We start from the raw sequence: 21,208 nt of genomic DNA on the forward strand, positions 1-21,208 counted from the left end.
TCAGTGCATCGTTTTCTGCCCCACAGCCGCTAAAATATTAAGCCTGCTTTTTTAAGTACACATAAGCCATTATTTACACATTGAATTGTCTACACATTGCCGTGTGCTCCTTGATCATGACAAGGAGCACATGGCGGGTGTGACCGGTCGGTAGGGGGTGCTCACTCCTCCATGGCACCTGATCCCACCTTTGATGTTTTTAGGGGTCCGTGTTTGCTCTGTTTAATTTATTTTGTTTCAATGGACTTTTGAGATTGATTACTGTTTGTTATCTTCATATTTCATACAGTAGTTTAAGCTTAAGCAAATTGAAAAAGAAATTGAATCGATTTAATTTATTTTCTGTCTTAAAGTGTACGTATTCAAGGAGCAAATAATTGAGTGAATTACATCATGTTTTTTCTTAAAGTCTATTTATTTATTTTCTGTACAAAATTAAGTGAAATATGTCATTGCATTTTCATCGATTTATTCAATGTATTTTCTGTCTTAAAGTGTATTGAATTGTAAAAAAAACCCACCTAAGTTGAGATTTAATTAACATAATTGTTATAAACACAATGAACTTTCAACACAAGGCAAGAGGAGGGAGGAAAGATTATGCGATGTTTACGATACTCATCAAATTGAAAACGAATTTAATTTCATTCTTCAATGCCATAGATATCTAAATTTAAGGAAAAAATACATAGATGAATATTATTACAAATCTCCAAGTACATTTAAATTACTTCAGTTATTCGGTTCACATCGCGTATGTACCCTAGTTGGCTTAGGGAAATTTATCCATCGTGCTCTTATATTACGTTACGATGATCTGTCAGGTTGACCCAATGTCTATTTGTTCAAGGTTAATTTTCAGATGTTTATATATAATACAACAGCATTGCTACATATATTGTAAAACAATTATATTGTTTTAAAGTATTCCTTCTTCTGCTTTATATTATAGCATATATTATAGTCTTCTATACAAGTGAATGGAACTGTGGGACTGAGGAACACATGATCAGGGGTCTCACCCCACCCCTTTAGACTCTTTGAGAGTCTTACTTATTTTAAAATATGTATAGATTATGTTATTTTTGTTATATTCTGAATAAACTATATCATATTTGCAAGCGGAAATAGGTGGACTTGTGATTTTTTTAAAAAGTGGGAATAGGTGGAAGACACTCTTAAAACCGAGGCACTTTGTTGTTCGTATTGTTAATTTTGTTTAACATTCCCAAAACGAATGTCAAACAATGTGTTTGTAATTACTTGCAGAAATGACATCTTACATCATTGTTTACGATTTATTGTAATTATACAATACAAATCGGTTTCATCAGAAGAAAGTGAACATGTAATGAGCTTTTTTCGTTTGTCCCAACGGGTCTCCATACCCCTTACCATGCAGGCAAAAATCATCTTTTCTTCTGTAAATTCGACAAACGTATTTCAACGTGGGTTCAAAGTTATTACAAGCACTAATTTGTGCACATGTGTAAGAGATATTAAGAGTCAGTCTTTGTTCAATACTACCGCAATCACTGGTTGCTATGTTAAAAATGTAACTTCGTCTTTAAAAAGTGTGTTCGTATTATTAAACGCATCGGCAGAAAATTAAATAAAATTCATAACATGCAAGGATTCAAATTATTGTCCATTTTTATACCCATCATAACTTGCGCTTTAATCAACAAGTATGTTATTTGATGAAATCGAGGGTAACCACTGCTGAAAATATAGCGGAATCTCACTATAATAGTGATATACCACTATTATAGCGGAATTTACGTTTCCCCCCAACCTGATAAAGAGAACCTCTCTTCAAAATTAAAGGATTATAAACAGAACAACATTTAAAGGAAATCCTCCAAGAAGGAGCCCAAATGTAAATTTCATTCATATTATCTAATTTTCTAGATTCAGATAAAATATAGAGAATTTTTCTTCAATATTCTGGTTACATATAAATGCATCCGCTATAGAAAACGGTAGTAACAGTTTGTCGTATTTCAGTCGCAACAACGAATCTGGTCTGAAAGGATGGGGATTGTTGCAAAAATTAATATTTAACTTTTGGTACATAACTACCCTTATTACAACAATTTTAGATATTTTAGATCGAGGGTAGTATCGTGTGTGTGTGTGTGTGTGTATATATATATATATATATATATATATATATATATATATATATATATATATATATATATATATATATATATATATATATATATATATATATATATATATATAATTCAAAAGTAGTTAAAAGATGATGTCACACAGTAAAAATAATCATAAAAGAAAATGCACAGTTTCCAAATTTCATTTAACACAAGCGCTTTCTGGATTTAACAATCCTTCTTCAGGTGTACATACTTTGAACTGTTCAAAGTATGTACACCTGAAGAAGGATTGTTAAAATCCAGAAAGCGCTTGTGTTAAATGCAATTTGGAAACTGTGCATTTTCTTTTTCTTTTATGATTATATATATATATATATATATATATATATATATATATATATATATATATATATATATATATATATATATATATATATATATATATATAATGGATGGCAACGAATATTCGAATATTCATTTGATGAGTTGATATTCAAATATGAATTTAAGATTCGAATATTCGGTGTTTTTCAGATTTCATAAAAAGAAGTACTGTGATTAATAAATTTTGATTAGAAAAGTGCTGGAATTATCCCTATTTCATTTACTAGCGATTAATTTTGATCGCCTGATTTCTTTCACTACTTTCTTATCTTATAGATCAACTAAATTATATGTATCTTGTTTTGAGAAAGGTGTTAAAGAATTGTACAATAATGCTTTATGTATAATACAAAACGTACTTTCATAGTTTTAATTAGATACGATGGGTTTTAGAATCGAGGACAACAAAATGAAATCTTAGAATGTCTAAAAGGCTTGAAGAGTATACTTACCAAAATAAAATCAATTGATCATTGAATGAATGTCCGATAGAATTAGTCTGTAATTAATTTTGTAAAGGGCTTGATTTTAGAATAAATGTGTAAATTACTTGATTATCTCGGGTTGTACATTATCCTGAATTTTATTTTCATTATCGGGAAATTAATTAATTAACTACAAAAATTGGTTATGGAAATATTTGTTCGCATTGTATCAAAGATTATAATCATATCTCTTATTTAGCATATAATTGTAATTTATTACACGTATTTAAATCTGAACAGTATACCGTTATGACTATATTGCCTTTGGTAAGACGACTGGTTCCTCATTTGGAGCTATTATGAACACACATGTTCATTTGCTAAAATTATACTTTTCTACATTTAAATCAATTATTTATTTCAAACATTGGTAAATATCAAATGGAATTTCTTATTGTACACCAACAAAAGTCTTCATACAATTTTACTTTCAATATAAGTATACCTACGCTAAACCTTTCATGAGAGTAGGATGATGCATATTTAAACTAAAACAGATTTTATTTATTTTATCGATATATATTCGAGTATGGATTATTGACAAAATTGACATCCTTATTATATATATATATATATATATATATATATATATATATATATATATATATATATATATATATATATATATATATATGCAACTAAATTTCTACATTCTAGACTGGTGTTTTCCTGAGCCCATGTTCACAAGTAAAATGCAAAAAAAAAAACAATGTATTTCTAAACGGAATATCAAAAAGAAAGAAAATCAGACACTATATAATAAACTTCATTTAATTTAATATGTGAGTTCTTAGAAAAAATTAGGTAGACTCTATAATTTTTGTTCTGACATCATTTCAAAGGAGGAATCAAATTCATTTTTGTATTTCACGAATATAAGAACAACATTGCAAGTTTGAAAGCTAAAAAATGATAGATGATGGAGTTTTAAAAACGCAAATCAGATGAGTCATTCATAGAAAGTTTTAAAAAATCATGTAGAGGCATTGCCGATTATGGAATATCTGATGTCCTCTAAAATGTACAGCTGGCGAGTCTTTGATTCCGTTCACCCTTCAAATGAATCAACTTCCCTTGAATCTCGGCGCTGTGCTGTCTTTGGTCTTTTTGCTGCAATTTTTCGCTTCTGAAGCACTGCTTCCCTTCTGATCTTTGCTTTTTCTTGTTTTTCCATCAAACTCTTATCCTGTGTCTCTGCAATTAAACACATAAATACATTGACATTCTTTTAGATAGAGACGCAAGGTTATGTATATTTGAGAAGCAGAGAGAGAGGGGGGGGGGGGGGGCAAACCTTTCCACTTTTCGTAATCTTCTTGAACAATTCTGGAAGATGTGATCTTGATGGGTGGAAGTTTTGCTGGAAGAGAAGACTTAAAGTCAAGGCTGAAAGCCATTCCATCTTTTTTCTTAACAATATTAGAGATTCTCTCGTTTCCCTCACCAGGGTTAGTGTGCAACTTGCATTCTAGCAATGAAGAGTTAAACATCAGCCACGGTAGGGGCTTTTTCTGCATAGTTTCTTCCAGTACTTCGTTTTTTATTTCTCTTTCTATTTTCTTGTAGGCTTCTTCTTCTTCGTTGGTCATAATGCCAACTTTGTTACTCCGCTTCCTCATACAACTATGGAGAAGACCCATTTTGAAAACAAAAGCTAACAACAATGTAGCTAGGTCTACAGTGACGTCAAGCCTGCTGTGTCGTCAAATCATTATGACGTTTCGTGAAGTGGTATTTCTTTTCGGCGCAGAAGCGGTCGATCTATTTGCGATTGCGATAGAAAGTGCAACAGAAGAAAGATTTATTTTTTACCTTTTCGATTGAATAATTCCTTATTGATCTAATTATACAGCTGTTATATGAAATTCATGAATAAAGAATTCAAAAATTGTTTTATATTATGTCTTAATTATTTTTTAACAGATATTAATTTAAAAATTCATGAAAAGTTTTTACAAGAAGTACATTTAAAAAATGTAAAGTGTAATTGCAATTTGTTGGAGTTTCTGGAAAATAATTGAAATAACCGTGTTAAAAGGTAATAAAGGAAATTTGATTGTTTTATCAAGTTCTGAAATATATGTTACACATGCGAATGGCACAACATAGCCGTATGAACTGGGGAGAGGGGGGGGGGGTGACCTTAATTTTCTTTTTAATTTGTATAAGCTATTAAAATTCACTTTATGTTTCTGTGCCTCGTCTGGAAGTCTGATTCTGTTCTTTAAAAACAAAGGACAATCTATAGGAAAATGTATTTTTTACATTCAAATGACATTTTTCACATATTCTCAAGACTTTTATTTCTTTCTAGTCCAATACATCTATCAGTTTCGACTTTAAGCCTATGAGAAGATATCTTTAACCTAGTAATGGCCCTTCTAAAATCAAAGTTATTCAGTAATGTTAAATATTAATCATACTGGATGAATCATGTTAATAGTGGCGTAAAGATCAAGTTTTCCAGAAGACTGAAGAGTTTTTTTTTCCTTTTATGTGTTGATGTAATTAGATGAGAAAATATGGCTTCTATGATACTGATGATGGTGGTGATTATACAGAGTTATGTACTACGTGAGGAAAAAAACACAAACACGTGTGAGGGGAAATTTAAAATTTAAAATTTGCGCTCTTTGTCACGTGGTTATCTCCTAGGTGCGCTGATTTGCATAAAGGTGTTTAGACATGGCGGACGAGATTATTTTTATCATGTTATGAGTTTTGTTTACTGCCATAATTTAAGATGGATGACAATGAAAAATACAAATTGCAACTGGATGACCAGAAAAGGAATATCTTTGTCACCCAGCTGAATGACAGGTGGGTAGGCTTATTTGTACGTAACCCTGCTGATTTTAGCTCATGTGAGAGGTCGTGTGTGTGGTTGATAGAATTTCATTCTTGTAGTTTAGGTGTTGTATTTTACATCTGGGAGAAAAATAGAATTCAGAGTATTGAGCAAGCGATTTGAATTGATTTATATTCCATAGTATATGCATATATAAATATATTATATAGTTAAACTGGCAATGTATTACACAGTCGCTGGAATTTCCTCGATATCCTTAATCCACAACCCTTAAAAATTGGGAAGAAAAAAAACTTTATGTAGATTTCTGTATAGAGATTTTATATAACAGATGTTTGATTTATCTTAAAATAAGTGGATCAGTGTAACAAAGATAATTAAATTCATACAAACTGGCCCCTGGGTCTGTCACTGAAAGAGTAAAATGTATACCATATTTTTATCTGTTAACAGAGATGATGAAGACCATGATGTATCAGCATTTCCAGTTGTCAAGGAGACTGGTGGACAGCTCCTGGAGACAGGCATCAATACCTTCCAGAAAACACTCCTCCTCAAAAAGGAAGTGGAAGTAGCTAAGGTGGACGAAGAACTGGAAAAATGTCGACGCAGATTCCGACAGAAGATGGAGGAGCTGCAACAGCGGAAGCTCAATGTCCAGAAAAAAAGACAGATGGTTAATGATGGAGATTTTTGTACCTATAAGTCCTAGTTATTTGATTAGCACATTATTGATACTAACTTTTAGCAAGCATTCCATCCTTGATTTAATTATTAAGCATTTTCTTTTACCAAATTGAAATTCTAAAATCTTAATTTGAAACTTAAGCATGGACATTTTTAACCTCTCATTGCAGATGAACAATAAAGTGGCAAAATTTGATAAGTTTATCAAAGACAATGATGCCAAAAGGCGGAGGGCTATCCAAAAATATCAGACAGAAGTGCTTCTTAAGGAGCAGAAACAGAAAGAATATGAAGAGTTGTGTGAACAACTGGCCGAGCTGAAAAGGAGGTAAATATATATTCTTATAACAGTAACTTGATCAGAAGAGCTGTATCACGTGAAGTTGACAGGTGCAGATCATCAGATCAAACAAGTTGCGAAGCGTCGAGTTTGATCTGATAATCCGCGCCTGTCAACGAGACGTGATACGGCTCTTCAGATCAAGTTACTGTAATAATGATAAAATCATTATATACCCCTTTACAACTAGCAAAATATAATAAAAGGAAACTTTTCGGATCAATTACATAACTTTTATCCATTAAACAAACCATTTTTGATGCGCGAGAATAAAAACGTCATTTATCTGTGTACTATGTCATCAGTTTCAGAGAGGGGTGATATGGATTCAGAAAACCACAGTGTGGTAATCTGGAATGTCGGATCACACCATTATGTGATTCACCTATTCTCACATAATCCGTCCATATGCGCTATTTGGATGTCGCAAGCAATTTAAATTACATTATTATTAAAATAATTGGTAAATTTTGTAGTGTTTTCGTTTGTGATACGTCTAGTTACCAAACCAACATCGTTAAGTGTTAATACACAGGTTAAAACTTCCCTGGGATCCAAGTATATAGTCTAATAAATGGCTTCTCGATCTGTCGCTTAGGCAAAAGGCAAAGTTTGGACCAATGAATAAAACAAAACAATTACATTTTATGCTAAAAAGCACGACTTTTACATATAACAATGCATGAATATATTGATTTTTCACACTTTTAGATATTTGTCTACAGTGAAATTTTTAAAAAATATAAAATAACTTTGTCGCTAAATTTCTGTAATTTACGTTATCAAAATCTTAGTATTTGTGTAAACAGCATAAAAGGGTATCTAAAAACATAAAATATCTACTAGAATATCCAACAAAGTCCATAAAATACAATCAGAAACAAAGAAAAGTTATATGACAGAATACTTACAGAAACACATTGGTCTTTTGACCAGAGGTGAGTGGTTCGTTTTAAGGATGTATTTTACGTTATCAATGATACTTAAAGAAAACAAGTAAAATTGTCTTTGCATATTAATTTATTTCTTCTTCCTGACCTACCAAACACGTAAAATATTAAAACGAACATTTATCTGTGCGACTACACATTTTACACCAATTAATCTGATAGAAAGTAATTTACGTTATGTAATTTACGTTATCAGTATAATACATATATGGTACCTATCTTGCAAATAAGACGTCGGGACAATACGGAACCATGCAGAAACGTTATTGGTTTCTTCTCGAAAGCATCTTAACATCACCGAACTTCCGATGTAGATCTGATGCAGGAAGCGCCATCAGATAACGTAAATTACGTGTTACCTTTTACAACTTTCAAATAATTCCTCAAAGATGTATTTTTGGCGTGAATTTCAGTTGATTTTACAAACAAGGTGTACTTCTATTTATTTGTAGCAATATTTTACGCATAAATCTCTCTTCATTGATTACTTGATGAAGCAAAACATTCATAACGTAAATTACAGTAAAAATAACATAAATTAAATATAATTTAATTGCCTTTCTCCGTAATTATATTTCATAGATTTCATTTAACAGAGATTGTAAAGTCAAAAGCAGAAATTAAAAAAGCAAATGGGGAATAAAAGAGGAAAAAATAGGGAGAGGCATAACTAGAGAAAGATAGGAAAAAATACATACCAACAGCAGATCTTACATTGTCATTATATTTAACTGTGAATCTCTCAAAAGGATGAAAAATAATCAGTGTTTGTGGCATTTTGTGGGCAATTGAAAATAATGCATGTCATTAGATGGATGAAAATAAGTTCAAGAAAATATTAATTTTTGGTTTGAATACCAGTAAAATTGTAATTTACGTTATCAATATATTTCTTTAAGAAAAACCAATTTAGAATTTTCACAGTCTCTTCCCAAATTAAATTTTAAAATCCTCTTCTCTTATGATTCATAAACATAAAAGTAAGTCGCACAGGAATTCAGCTTAAACATTTCTAGTAAGAAGGAACAGAATTATTTCAGTTGAAAAATAAGATTAAAGCAAATAAAATTTGTTAATTACAAATTAAGAGAAAAACACTGGCAAAAAACAAAATTTTCGAAGTATTTTTATTAGTACAGACATAGTGCTAAAAAAAATCCAAGTGAAACTGAATATTCATTTTGGCAATAAAACGATTTTTGACGGGTTCATTTCGACATAAGATAATAACGTAAATTACGAAGGTAAATACACTACCTATATTGCATATTGAATATTTTTGTCATCATGCATGGTTGAGTTCTGATATTTTGAAAAATAATTCTCCCATGATTTGTTTGCTAAAAAACATCGACTTCTCCCCCAAATAATGACTTTATTTTTTCAATGAAAGTTAGGCTGCATGTGGACGGATTATGTGAGAATAGGTGGATTGCGTAAATTCAACAGTAAAACTGAGTGACAAACAGTTGGGTATATAATAGATCGAGTTATCTGAGGAGAAAATTGTAGAACTCAAATTTTGTTATTTAAAAATCATTTGTCTGCCACAGCAACATAATTAACTGAACACATTCACATATCTTATTTATTATTTAGTGGTTATATCTGGGGATTAGAGCATTTAAATCTCTTTTTTATGAAAATTGAATGATGATTTTCATTATATAGAAGAATGTAGGCATATAACAGCTTTTTGAATACTGTAAATCACTTTTCATTCACAAAAACTTTATATATGCGTAATTACGCGAGATAGCCTACTCATGGTAATTTCATTCTCGCTTATATTTGTATCCTTTAAGATTATATAGAACGATAGTGTAACCAAAATTTGTTAAAGATTTGTCTGACACTATTGAAGACTAAATAACTATCTAGCAAACAGTACAGTATTCATTGTATCACTTGCTGTTTAAGTTGACAGATGCTATGTGCTGTTTTTTTTTTTAAATCCTGTATTGTACTATTTATAGAAAAAGTTATCTGGAGAAGAAAGTCAATCAGTACAAAAGATTTGAGGAGTACCTTCTAAAGGTCATAGATATTATGCCTGAAGGTAGGTCATACATTTATGTACATAATATTATATTTATAATGTGCTAAACATATCTCATCGACATATACTATACAGTTGTCAAAATAGGGTTTCAATGTAGATATATAATGGTCCAGTTTGGTACCAGTTAAATTTTTAATTAAAAATGTAATATGGATTTTAATTGACAGTACACATGTTCATGTATTACAGTAACAGATACTCATTTTAAGAACTATGGATATGAGGAATAATTTTTGCCAATCAAGTCAATGTATAAGTACCCAGACTTTTTTTTATTTAACTTTAAGCATAATGTTGATTTTATAAAACTGTGTACATGTACTTCTGTTGATTCTATATAGTCCCCTCCTGTCAGAGGTAGATGGTAATTTTATGGAGTGATGTGTTTTGATCACTTTCATATTTTCACTCTGTGTTTTTGAAATGGTACAGAAATATCATATAATTAAAAAAAAAAAAACAAAATATTTACACAAGTTTAAATAAGATCTTCAACTTGATGAATCACATTCATTATATTGATATTAATACAGATATATTTTGTTAGACCACTGTGAAAAAACATTTCACTTCAAAGAACACCATATTGATCATTCCTCAAAATACTCGAAGCATTTCACTGCAAAGAACACTATTTTACATGTATTTGCATGAAATAAAAGTAACAGTCTGAAAGCATGCAGAAATTGAAAGTAACACTTTATAAGTTTTGTGTGTATGTATCTCCTGGGAAGTCTTGTTTTTATTCTGCACAAATATCTTAAAAAACATGAGAATGATTGAAGTAAAAAAAAATCCAGTACATTTATGTAGCATTTGTTTTTCTTCAAATAATGCATTTTAAAGTCACATTGTCCAAATCAGATTGTGATATATTGGGACAGCTGATAAAGTAATTGTTTTCAATGTTTTCCCCATTTTACATTTAGTTCCATATCTAACATTTTGTTTATACTTACTGACAGATTACATTCAAGATGATGACAAGATAAAGGGACTGATGATGAGACACAAGACTCTCAGTGAATCAAACAAAGATCTTGTAAACAACCTGGTTCACATGGGGGATGAAGTAAGTTCACTCTCCTGAAGTAAATTAAACTGTCAGTATTTTCAAAACTGCCCTTTAAGGTCACCTGCCTGGGTCATCTGAGTCACTCAAGTGACTTATTGCTATCTGTTTTTGCCTATCATCATTTATGTTAAAATTCAAACATTTTCAATTTCTTCTCTGGAACCACTGAACCATTTTCAATCAATTATGGCATGTAGTATCTGTGGGTAAAGGGGAACAAAAATTTTGAAATTCATGGCCCTCCCACCTGGGATGGGGCTAAAACAATCAAAATTAAGACAATCTTTAAAAATATTCTTCTCTACTCCTGAACATCAAGCAGTAAGACTGTTGGCATGTTTGTAATAAGCATTGAGCTCTCTGATAAAATTGTAAAATTCATGGCCCCAGGGTCAGTGATTCTTAAGTTAGGATGGGGCTCTATTGATCATATGGTGAAAATACTGTATATTTAGCAGACAAACTAATTGCATGGTTGTGATGAGCAAGGGTGTCTTCCAAATTGTGAAATTTGTGGTTTTGGTATTAGGATGGGGCTCTATTTTCATATAATAAAATTGCATTATTCCTTTGAAAAGCTTCTTCTTTTCTACTCCTAGGTATTAAGCAAACAAACTAAGTGCATGATCATGATGAGCAACAGTGCCTCTTCAAAAATTGTAAATTTCATGACCCCTGGGTTAAGGGTTTAGGTGTAAGAGCGGGGCTGTATTGATTATATAATGAAAATGTATTAATTCTTGAAAATCTCTGCTCCTGGCATCTAGGAGACAAACAAAGTACAAAGTTGTTGTTAATCTCTATTTTTGGAGTAACACTGACTGAATCCACAAAGCACTTTATTATCATCACTTGACCTCAGTCACATAAACAACCACCTCACCAAAACAATCTCTACACACAGAAGAGTTCCCCACCAAGAGTTATCTCTCTTAGTGTATTAACACAATATAAAAATATATATTAACATTAATTACAATTTCCTTTTTTTTTTTTTTTTTTTTTTTTTTTTTTTTTTTTTGGAACAAAATTTGATAAAGAAGTTAATAAAGAAATTTTACCTATCAATGAATATGTTTTGTTCATATTTACATGTAATTACTTTGACAGTGATGACCTTCATTGGATTAGACTATCCTCGGGACATCAGGGGATTATTCTGCCCCTTTACATATAGAGATGCATTTGAACATACAATGTCTATCACAAAAATTCATACGAATTCTTCTGGTAACTTCCCCATCTGTAGAATTTTAAGCAGCTCCATTCCATTTGCTCCACTCTTGGTCATACAATTGGCTAGCTGCACTTTTCCTGGACACCATTTCACATGTACATTACTGTTATTCTTTATTTCACTAATTGCTGCTATGTCAATTCGAAGGCGCTTGTCATCCACCATTCTTGTAGACTGTAATGCCTCGAAAACACTTTTGTTGTCAATGAATGCTGTAATTGGTATTTTATCTGCTTCCAATGTACAGATCTCCTCTAGCATTTTCCTGTAATACAATGCAGACTCAAGGCCCTCTTGCAAACTTAAAGCTTCTGCCGCAATTGTTGAACGAACAACTCTCTTTATTTTGTTGGCCTGCCAATGAATAGGACAACAGTTTCCAACGCGGTCTTTGAACCACAAAATTTGACCTCCAGTACTTCCTTTCCCCTCGTTTATATTTGCCAGCGCTGCATCCGAGAAAACAAAAATCTCCCAGTCTTTTTCAGCTGACCCATGTAGAGAAGGGAAAATCTGGATTGGTATTATGTCTTTCAGTTTCCCAATAGCTTTTATAGCTCTTAGTATGTCTGCCACTGTTGCAGTTTTCAATTTTGTACTTAGATCAACTAATTCAAATGCTAAATCTGGTCGTGAATCTTGCACTGCCCAATTGAGTTGTCCGATTAATTTACGATATAAAGTTTGTTCTTCCATAGTAAGTTGTTCATGTTTCTGCATTGCTCTTTTAGGATCAAGGTGGGGGTGATCCAATTTCTCCATAAACTTTGAGTGATCTACAGTAATACCATTTTCATTCTGTTTTATGTGGAATCCAATGTAATGAAAATCTTGTTCCTCAACTTTACCAGCTAGAAATCTCTGTTTTAGTTTACACAACAAATCCTCAAATTCCCTTTCTCAGGCATGTAGAAAATCATCAACATGACAGCATACCATCCCTATCAGAATTTTTCCGTTTTCTTTAGTGAACATAGCAGGGTCCATTTTTGATTGACTGCATCCTAGTTTAAGCAGCTCATCTCGCACACTCATGTAAAACTGACGAGCACCATCTTTTAAGCCGTATAGTCCATGCTTTAGCTTCCATATAAAAGCAACTGGTGTGTTACTTTCATAGGGAGGTTTAATGAACACTTCCCTTTGTATTGTATTCCCTTGCAGAAATGCAGACTTTATGTCTGTAGTTTTTACTATCCATCTTTTGCTAGCTGCCACAGTGAGAAATGTCCTGATAGCCCCTTTACCTATTGTTGGACTATCTGAAGGAATAAAAGAATGTTCCTCAAACCCTCGTGCAACTAACCTAGCTCTTGTATTACTGTCTTTGCCAGTTATTACCCATCTGGTTGATATTGTATTCTGTCCATGGTTCTCTACTTCATCATATGTGTTGAAATGACGCAGTTTGTCTAGTTCTGTTTGTTTGGCATTTTCAATAAACATATCACTGGTACCATGAGACGCTTCACTGCATGTGTCGAAGTGGGCTAAGTTTGCTTCTTCTGGGTTGACAGTTTTCCACTCCACAATATCTAGATCAAGACTTTTATCTTCATTTTCAACACTGTTTCTAACATTATACCAAGAAGGGTACCTTCCTGTCGCTTTTCCAGCTCTTCCCAGTACTGTTGCCTCAGTCCATTCCTCTGAGTTTGGTAGCTTGTACTTGATCCTGTCATGTTTCTTTGGTCGCTGTCTCTGGTCAGGTCGTGGATCTATAGCTACTTCCTGGTTAAGTTGCTCTGGTGCCTGACTAAGTGTTTCTGAAACAGTACTTGAAAAGTCAGTCTTTGTTCTCATAGCAACATCCTCACTGTTTTTATTTTCACACGGTTTCTCTAAACTGTCTTCACTCAGATTCATTTCTGTCTGATCTTGTGTAATTTTGCACAGTCTGTTAGGGGATACTCTCACAAAGACACCCCCATGCCTCACAAACACAACTTTTCCGTCTTGAAATACCACCTTTCCAGGTCCTAACCAGCGCTCTCGACCCTCTCTTTTGTAAAACACCAAATCACCATTGTCGTATGTTACTTCTGCTGCTCTAACTTTGGAACGCAGTGCTCTTCGTATTCTTTCATCTGCTTCACTTTGAATAAAGGCACGTCTTGCTTCATGCATGGTGTTCAAATGCCTAGCCAGTGTCTCAGAACTTGTACTTCCTTCCAGGGCAGGCAAATCTGCTTTCATGATGTTTGGCAAATTTGGATTCTGTCCAAATATTAACTGATGGCTGCTAAAACCATTCCACATCTGTAATGAGTTTCTTGCCATATTTGCCCATGCAAGAAGTGTTTCAATATTAACAGCTTTGTTTTCAGCTTCAAGTTTGAGCAGCATCATATCTGTTACAGCATGAACACGTTCACAAAGTCCATTTTGAAAAGGGCTCATTCCTGCTGTTGTGCATAAACGAATGTTGAGAATAGATGCTATTTCTCGCATTTCATCTGAACTAAATTCTCCACCATTGTCAGTCATCAAGGCTCCCATTACTCCAAAAACTCCAACCCAGTTTTTCATCATAGCATCAATGACATCTTTTGGCTTCTTTCGCTGTATGAAGACAGAGACTGTATATCTAGACCACATGTCTATCATGTGTAATATCCAGCGACCCTTATACTGTTTGAGGTCCATCGCAACTTTCTCATTGAATTCCTTTGCCATTGGCATTGCTACTACCGGTCTTGGTGGTGTCTTTGCGTATGCTTTACAAAGGTCACATTTTTGTTCTATTTCCAACAGGTGTTCCTCAAACTCTTCCTTCCATACTCCTGCATCTTGTAACAAAGCCACAAGTCTCTTTTTCGGGGGGTGTGCAAACTGCCGATGAAGTTTCAAAAGAGCAGACTTGAGTTTTTCAGGCTCCAATTCTTCAAGCTGAACTGAGTTCACCTCTTCTATAGGTACAGTCTCTGATTTGTCAATTGGTATACAATAATGGCCAGATGTAGTTAAATTAAGTGCCACATCTTGTCCCATAATGACAGCAGTATCCTTCTCCAAATCCAGTTTTACCCCTGCTTTTTTCATTGCAGTTCTGGAAAGCAGTAAAGGGATGTCAGAATCAACCACATCTGTTTTGACTGTAACAGGTTTACCAACCATACTGACTGGTAATTCATATTCTCCTTCAGATTTCAATCTTGTTCCACCACCAAATTTGAAGACTTTATGCCCCTCGCGTCTCAAGACTTTCCCACGATCACTTTCCTTCAGTGAGCTAAGGTAACTTTGTAGCCATGTTTTTCCACATACGGTGCTGCTGCATGCACTATCAAGTACTGCACAGTTTCGTGCTTCTGTCCCAAGTTGGCTGATTTCATTTTTATGGTATCCCGTAAACAAAACTGCATGCTCTGTTAACGACTCTTCCTCTGTTATGTGTACTTTAGATATGTTTTCCCAACTGTCTGGACATTTTGCCACGAGATGCCTGAATGATCCACAAGATCTGCATGTCATAATTTTTCCATCTGCACCTTGTGGGTTGAGATTTTTAGTCCCACGCTGTGATGAGAAAAATCCTGAACCTCTGCCACCACCCCTACTGTAGTTAAAGCGCCCACCTCGCCGATATCCATAATTGCCACCTCTTCGTACATAGCCCGCAGCCAATAAAACGTCTTCATTTTCTGCTAAAAATGCTGGTTCTAGTTTTATACTCTTGTTGTCACACTGTGTATGTCCTCCTTCACCCATGAACTTTTTTAACGACTTCTTTGCTTCTTCATATAATGTGGCCTTATTTTCATAATTCATTCCAGTCAAAACTAACATTTTTTGCTCTTTTGTGATGTTTGCTTTTCTCAAAAGTTTAAAAGCTAATATTTCTGAAGGAAGTGTCATTTTCTTTTTCTCAATTTTTCTGTACTTACTGTCAAATATTGCTATGAACTCATTCATTGATTGTCCTTCACTTCTATGAAGGTCCTCAAATTCCTCGAACTTTTCCAAACTGTCTGCTAGGTCATCTTTAGCAAGGTGTTTATCAAGAAAGTCAAGAAGGGTTTTAAAACCTGTTTCCTTTTTTAAATCTTCAAGCTTGATTTGGTCAAAAACTTTCTCACGAATCTTACTGTCATCTTCCTCTGGAAGTGTAAGTGCAACAGCAATGCCTTTCTTCTCTTTTGCAAGTTCTGTTATTTCACTCCAAGCCAATAACTCATGTCTGTATAGTTCATAAGGCTTAGATTTGGATTTGAACACTGGTGGATTGATCTTGGTCGCCATATTGGATTCACTGTTTCCCTCCTTTTTTTTTTCCCAGACTCACCCTGTTTATACTTCTTCTGACACAGTTCACTGCCTTTCACTCGACACTGGGGTTGATTTTACGCTCTGCTACCACTTGTTAATCTCTATTTTTGGAGTAACACTGACTGAATCCACAAAGCACTTTATTATCATCACTTGACCTCAGTCACATAAACAACCACCTCACCAAAACAATCTCTACACACAGAAGAGTTCCCCACCAAGAGTTATCTCTCTTAGTGTATTAACACAATATAAAAATATATATTAACAGTTGTAATGGTCAAGGGCATTTTTTACAAAAGATGTGAAATTCTTGACCACTGGCCCATTAAGTGTTCTGCTCAGGTGCTGGTCAGAGCTCTATTGATCTTGTAGGGAAATTTGTACTCCACTGGGAGAATTTATTCCTTTTTGCTATCAACCTATGATAATTTTTCATTGTAAATAATGTAATTAATAATTGATAGGTCAGTTGAATAAAAGATTGATTCAAAAAACTTATAATGTATATTATACAAAAAGTACTTTTTTTAGTTTTTAATAATCAGGTAGACTTGTAAATAATAGATAAAATAAAAATGAAACAAAAATACCTTATCTTTGAACATTAAATTTTCTTCAAAGACCTCTTCAGTGACATTGACTCAAGGTCATATTGGCAAGTTCAAGGTCATTACCAGTAAAAGTGTAAAATTTGTGCCAAGTCCATAATTTCAAATGGAAAAAACATTGGAAGTTGATACTTGACACAACTTATGTCAAACTCTTAGGGTGTGTTTGATATGCATCCAATTCCCCATTCTGCATTTAGTTCCAGATCTATCATTTTTTTGTGTTTTTACTTAAATTGTTGACCTAAGGGTGTGTTTGATTTGCATCCAAGGTCATTCTGGCAAGATCAAAGTCACTGGCAGAAAAAGTATGAAATTCATGACTAGTTCCTAACTCTCTAATAAATATATACTGGAAGGCAATATTTCAAACAAAGCTTACTCTTGAACTGAGGGTATGTCATAACATTGACCCAGGTCATTTTGGCAAGTTTAAAATCATTGGCAGAAAAAAAAGGAAAATTCATATCAGGTCCACAACTTTGTGATGGAGAAATATTGGAAGTTTATATTCTACACAAAGATTACTTATGACCAGAGGATTTGTCATTTTCTTGAGCCAAGGTCATTTTGGAAAGGTCACTTTTAGAAAAATATATGCTGACACTTTAAAAAAAATTACAATGGGAAAGAAGGAGGGGTGGTTGGGGGAGGGTATAATTTTGAGATCTACCTTTTAGTACCTCTGGTTTTTATGGCCCCATCAAAAACAATACTAAGTTTGATGCCATGGCTAGGACATTGTGATCTTTATCCTTTTAGTTAACTTAAAATTTGCTCTCAGATTGGTAAATGAAATATAATTTTTGTATGTAAAATCTCAATCATATTAAAAATAGACCTTTCATTTTGTTCTTTGTAAATCTATTTGTCATTCGTGAAAGGTTGATTAATAAAACCTTAATGCTATATTTTGAAAACCTTATGAATTTGTTTACTTCGACATTCACCATTTCACTGAATTAGGAAATATTTTTCTGGGCTAGTCTTTTTTCTATGCTTCTTATTCTTTCTTTGCTTAGTTAATATTAAGACAATGTATGACTCAGTGTATGAATTTCTTTTTATCAAATTTTGAATACTTTGAAGTCCAACCATACTACTTATTTTTCAGGAGCACCAAAAAGAAATATGTATCATAAGTTGTTTTTAATGTTCAAATTAAACTTTCATGCAATTAAGTCTGCATGTTATTTTACAGATTGAAAATCTGAAGAAAGAGCTGGATACTATGAAGACAGAACATGACAAAAGAAAAGTATCCATAAACAGTCAGCTTGCCAAACTCCAGAACCTGCAGGATAGAGTTCAAGATTCTAACAAACAGCATGAACAGCAGTTTGCATCAAGTAAAGGGGACATGAGGAAGCGAGTAAGCTTTCATTTTTATTTTAAATATACATCAAAGTACAAACAATTAATGAGTGCTTCCTCGTCATCAAAGTATCTTAATTGTCTTTATTACGTTTGCAAACATGTTTGACAGCATATTGAAACTAAAATCCAACCACTGAAGTCCAAACTAACATTGAAATTATATAAACATGTTTTAGTGTACATGTATTCATTGATAATTTATATCATTTACTAGTATTTTATTTTTTATGCAGATGCTTGAAAGAGATGTCCTTCTTGCTTAATAGAATTATAAAAAAAATCTTTTTTTCCAGCGGACTGAGCTAGGAGTGATATTAATGGCAATTGATAACATTGCAGAGAAGTGTCTAAAACGTCTAGATCATTCACTAGAAGAAATGACTTTAGAGGAAAAATTGCATAAAATTGGGGTAGGGAAAATTGACATTTTCTTACAGTAAATTGTGTTCTAGTTTTACAAAATCTGTTTTTGTTATAATGTAACCAAGTTTAACTCCAAGAAATAGGGAAATTGGTAATTTTAAGGTCATACGCAACATAGTTTGAACTTTATTGTATTTTTCCCTGGAGTTGAAGAGTTCCAATACTTAAAGGAACCTTGTGCCACATTTTAATGTTTATATATTCTATTGTACACTTCTTCTTAAACAAGTTTGGATAAACAAAACATCTAGAATATACGTTAAGTAATTTTCGTATATTTTTCTTTGAATTATACAAGAATTTTCATCAATTGATATCTTTTTAAAACCCCTGGTAATGCATACTGATTTTTTGTCTATGAACATCTGATGGCACTATAATCTTAAATTAAGAATATCTTGAGAAATTATCAGTAGGTAAGTTACGTTGCGTATGTCCTTAATCGTAAATGATGAATTACTTATGGCAATTGTGGCAGTAATAAGTAATTAATCCAGATGGTTTTCTGAGGTTAATATAAAGTTGAATTAATTCATTTTATCTCGAACACTGATATCTTGAATACCAGAGATATGTCAAAGCGAGTTGGCAGTCCAAGTCAATGTCTGTGCTTTTAACCTCATTATCTCATATCCTTAGATTTTGGTCCTGTTGAGTTCAATATAAAATGGTTCGACTGTACCTAAGACATTATATTTAATGGAATGGTATTCTTATATGTCACAACTTTACTAGTTTTCAGTAATTTTATTTTTTTTTGGGGGGGGGGGTAAAGTAGAAGAGATCCATTTCAGATTTGAGTTGACTTCAATTTTACAGGCTTACCTTCAGGAACGTGAAGATGTAGCCAAGATGGCAGCTCCCTTTGGTGAGACGAGTGCAAGAGGCAGTGCGGATGTTCACAAGTCAAAAGTCAAAAAGAAAGTCATGCTTACTGGATAGAAAATCAACAAAGAAAAGATATTTTGTTTAACATGTGTCCTGATTTCTTTGCACTTTAAGTTAAAAAATTGAACAGTGGAATTCAAAATTGATAGAAATGAATTAGGTTATAGCATTTTTATGATCATTTACACAGTCATAGCACCATGCAGTGGAACTACTATAGGTAAAATCTCTATATTACCCTTTGCAGGTATTTTGATTTTAGGATACTTTTGTTTATAAAAATACATATATTTGTCTGATTTTTTATGTGATGTTTTGCAGTAATATTTAAGTGCTATATACACATACATCAGTAAGTTGTTTGAAAGGAAGTATATGACTCCCAATTTTCTTGTCTTTCCCCTTCAAATCACATTTCATCACCACAGTAGGTATCATCACTGTAAAATGCACATCATTTTAAGTTTATTTTTGAGAACATTTATTTAATGATATTCCAGTTTTCCTGGTGATAATGTGATACGCAAAATGAAGCAAGTTAAGCCCCTTGTCATGATTTCTTCCGTGCACGGGCCAGTATATGTACATTATCCCTCGGCCTTTTTTGAGTCATGTTTACAAAAGAAAACATTACCATCAAAATAAAATTTGCACCTCTACCTTGCCATTTATATTGTTTCGTCTGTGATGTATAATTTGTTGCCAAACAATACCGTGTCCAATAATTGTAAATAATACATGTAGCTTTGTGTGGTCAAATTTCATTTTCCTATGTGCAGGTGTCTTTTTTTGAAGTTAAATATAATAATTTCTGTATGTTTTGATATTTTGGAGTATTCAAAATTCAGTGAATGGTTTTAGGTCATGGACTAACTGGTACAGTCATGAATTATTGCAGTCCTGTTTATATAATTGATATTTATTTTTACATCACTATTGAAGCCATTGTTTATTTGTGGGGGGATGCAAAGGGTATTAGAAAAATATCAAAGCTCAGCGTAATTTTTACAAGAGTGATTTATGTTAAACTGGCCAATACACGTGTGCTAGCTGAACCAGTACTTGTATATGACTGGTTCATGACACTAGTTAATTTTGGAAATGTGTGTGCTTATATGAATTTTATATGCCTGGAAAAGTCAAATGAAAAACAGGCTTTTTTACAAGTTACATGTATTAGGAATTTTACTTTGATATATATGAACTTTTTTATAGTGCTGGCATTTACATCTTTTTGTATGACTGAAATGTATGACAGGTTTCATAATTTGATATTATATACATGTTCATGACAAATTGGAATGTATGATTCATGCATATTTTACTAAATTTAACTTCACATGTCAAGTAAAACCCTGAATAAAGAATCAAATCAATCAAGTTTTGTAGTTCTTTATCCATCCTTAGAAATCCCAATTCCAACAAAAATTAAATGGTTGAGAAAATGAATCTTTTCTCATCTCACCCTTTCCACTGTACATGTATTTAGAC

General features: G+C 32.8%; 2 protein-coding genes across 2 annotated transcripts; one reads left to right on the forward strand and one right to left on the reverse strand.

Moving 5' to 3' along the window:
- Positions 1 to 3,777: 3,777 nt before the first annotated feature.
- Positions 3,778 to 4,662, reverse strand: LOC133183924 (uncharacterized). The gene is made up of 2 exons (XM_061318806.1): positions 4,284 to 4,662; positions 3,778 to 4,183 (listed from the first exon to the last, which is right to left on the reverse strand). Exons 1-2 carry the CDS (start codon positions 4,627 to 4,629, stop codon positions 4,038 to 4,040), a joined length of 492 nt encoding a protein of 163 aa, XP_061174790.1. The 5' UTR covers positions 4,630 to 4,662; the 3' UTR covers positions 3,778 to 4,037.
- A 996-nt stretch (positions 4,663 to 5,658) lies between these two features.
- Positions 5,659 to 21,093, forward strand: LOC133183078 (uncharacterized). The gene is made up of 8 exons (XM_061318018.1): positions 5,659 to 5,809; positions 6,252 to 6,474; positions 6,656 to 6,813; positions 9,752 to 9,834; positions 10,803 to 10,909; positions 18,231 to 18,401; positions 18,700 to 18,816; positions 19,649 to 21,093. The coding sequence occupies exons 1-8, from the start codon at positions 5,733 to 5,735 to the stop codon at positions 19,769 to 19,771; spliced, it is 1,059 nt and encodes a 352-aa protein (XP_061174002.1). The 5' UTR covers positions 5,659 to 5,732; the 3' UTR covers positions 19,772 to 21,093.
- Positions 21,094 to 21,208: the final 115 nt, after the last annotated feature.

This window comes from Saccostrea echinata, unplaced genomic scaffold (genome assembly GCF_033153115.1).
Source record: "Saccostrea echinata isolate AGI-Se365-2 ecotype Australia unplaced genomic scaffold, CSIRO_AGI_Sech_v1 ptg000009l, whole genome shotgun sequence".
NCBI classification, from domain to species: domain Eukaryota; kingdom Metazoa; phylum Mollusca; class Bivalvia; order Ostreida; family Ostreidae; genus Saccostrea; species Saccostrea echinata.

Coding starts and splice junctions, on each gene's coding strand:
- LOC133183924 (XM_061318806.1), bottom strand. CDS start 4,629: ATGGGTCTTCTCCATAGTTGTATGAGGAAGCGGAGTAACAAAGTTGGC. Junction 4,184..4,283: donor AGATTACGAAAAGTGGAAAG/GTTTGCCCCCCC, acceptor GTTTAATTGCAG/AGACACAGGATAAGAGTTTG.
- LOC133183078 (XM_061318018.1), top strand. CDS start 5,733: ATGGATGACAATGAAAAATACAAATTGCAACTGGATGACCAGAAAAGG. Junction 6,475..6,655: donor TCCAGAAAAAAAGACAGATG/GTTAATGATGGA, acceptor CTCTCATTGCAG/ATGAACAATAAAGTGGCAAA. Junction 18,817..19,648: donor AAAAATTGCATAAAATTGGG/GTAGGGAAAATT, acceptor TCAATTTTACAG/GCTTACCTTCAGGAACGTGA.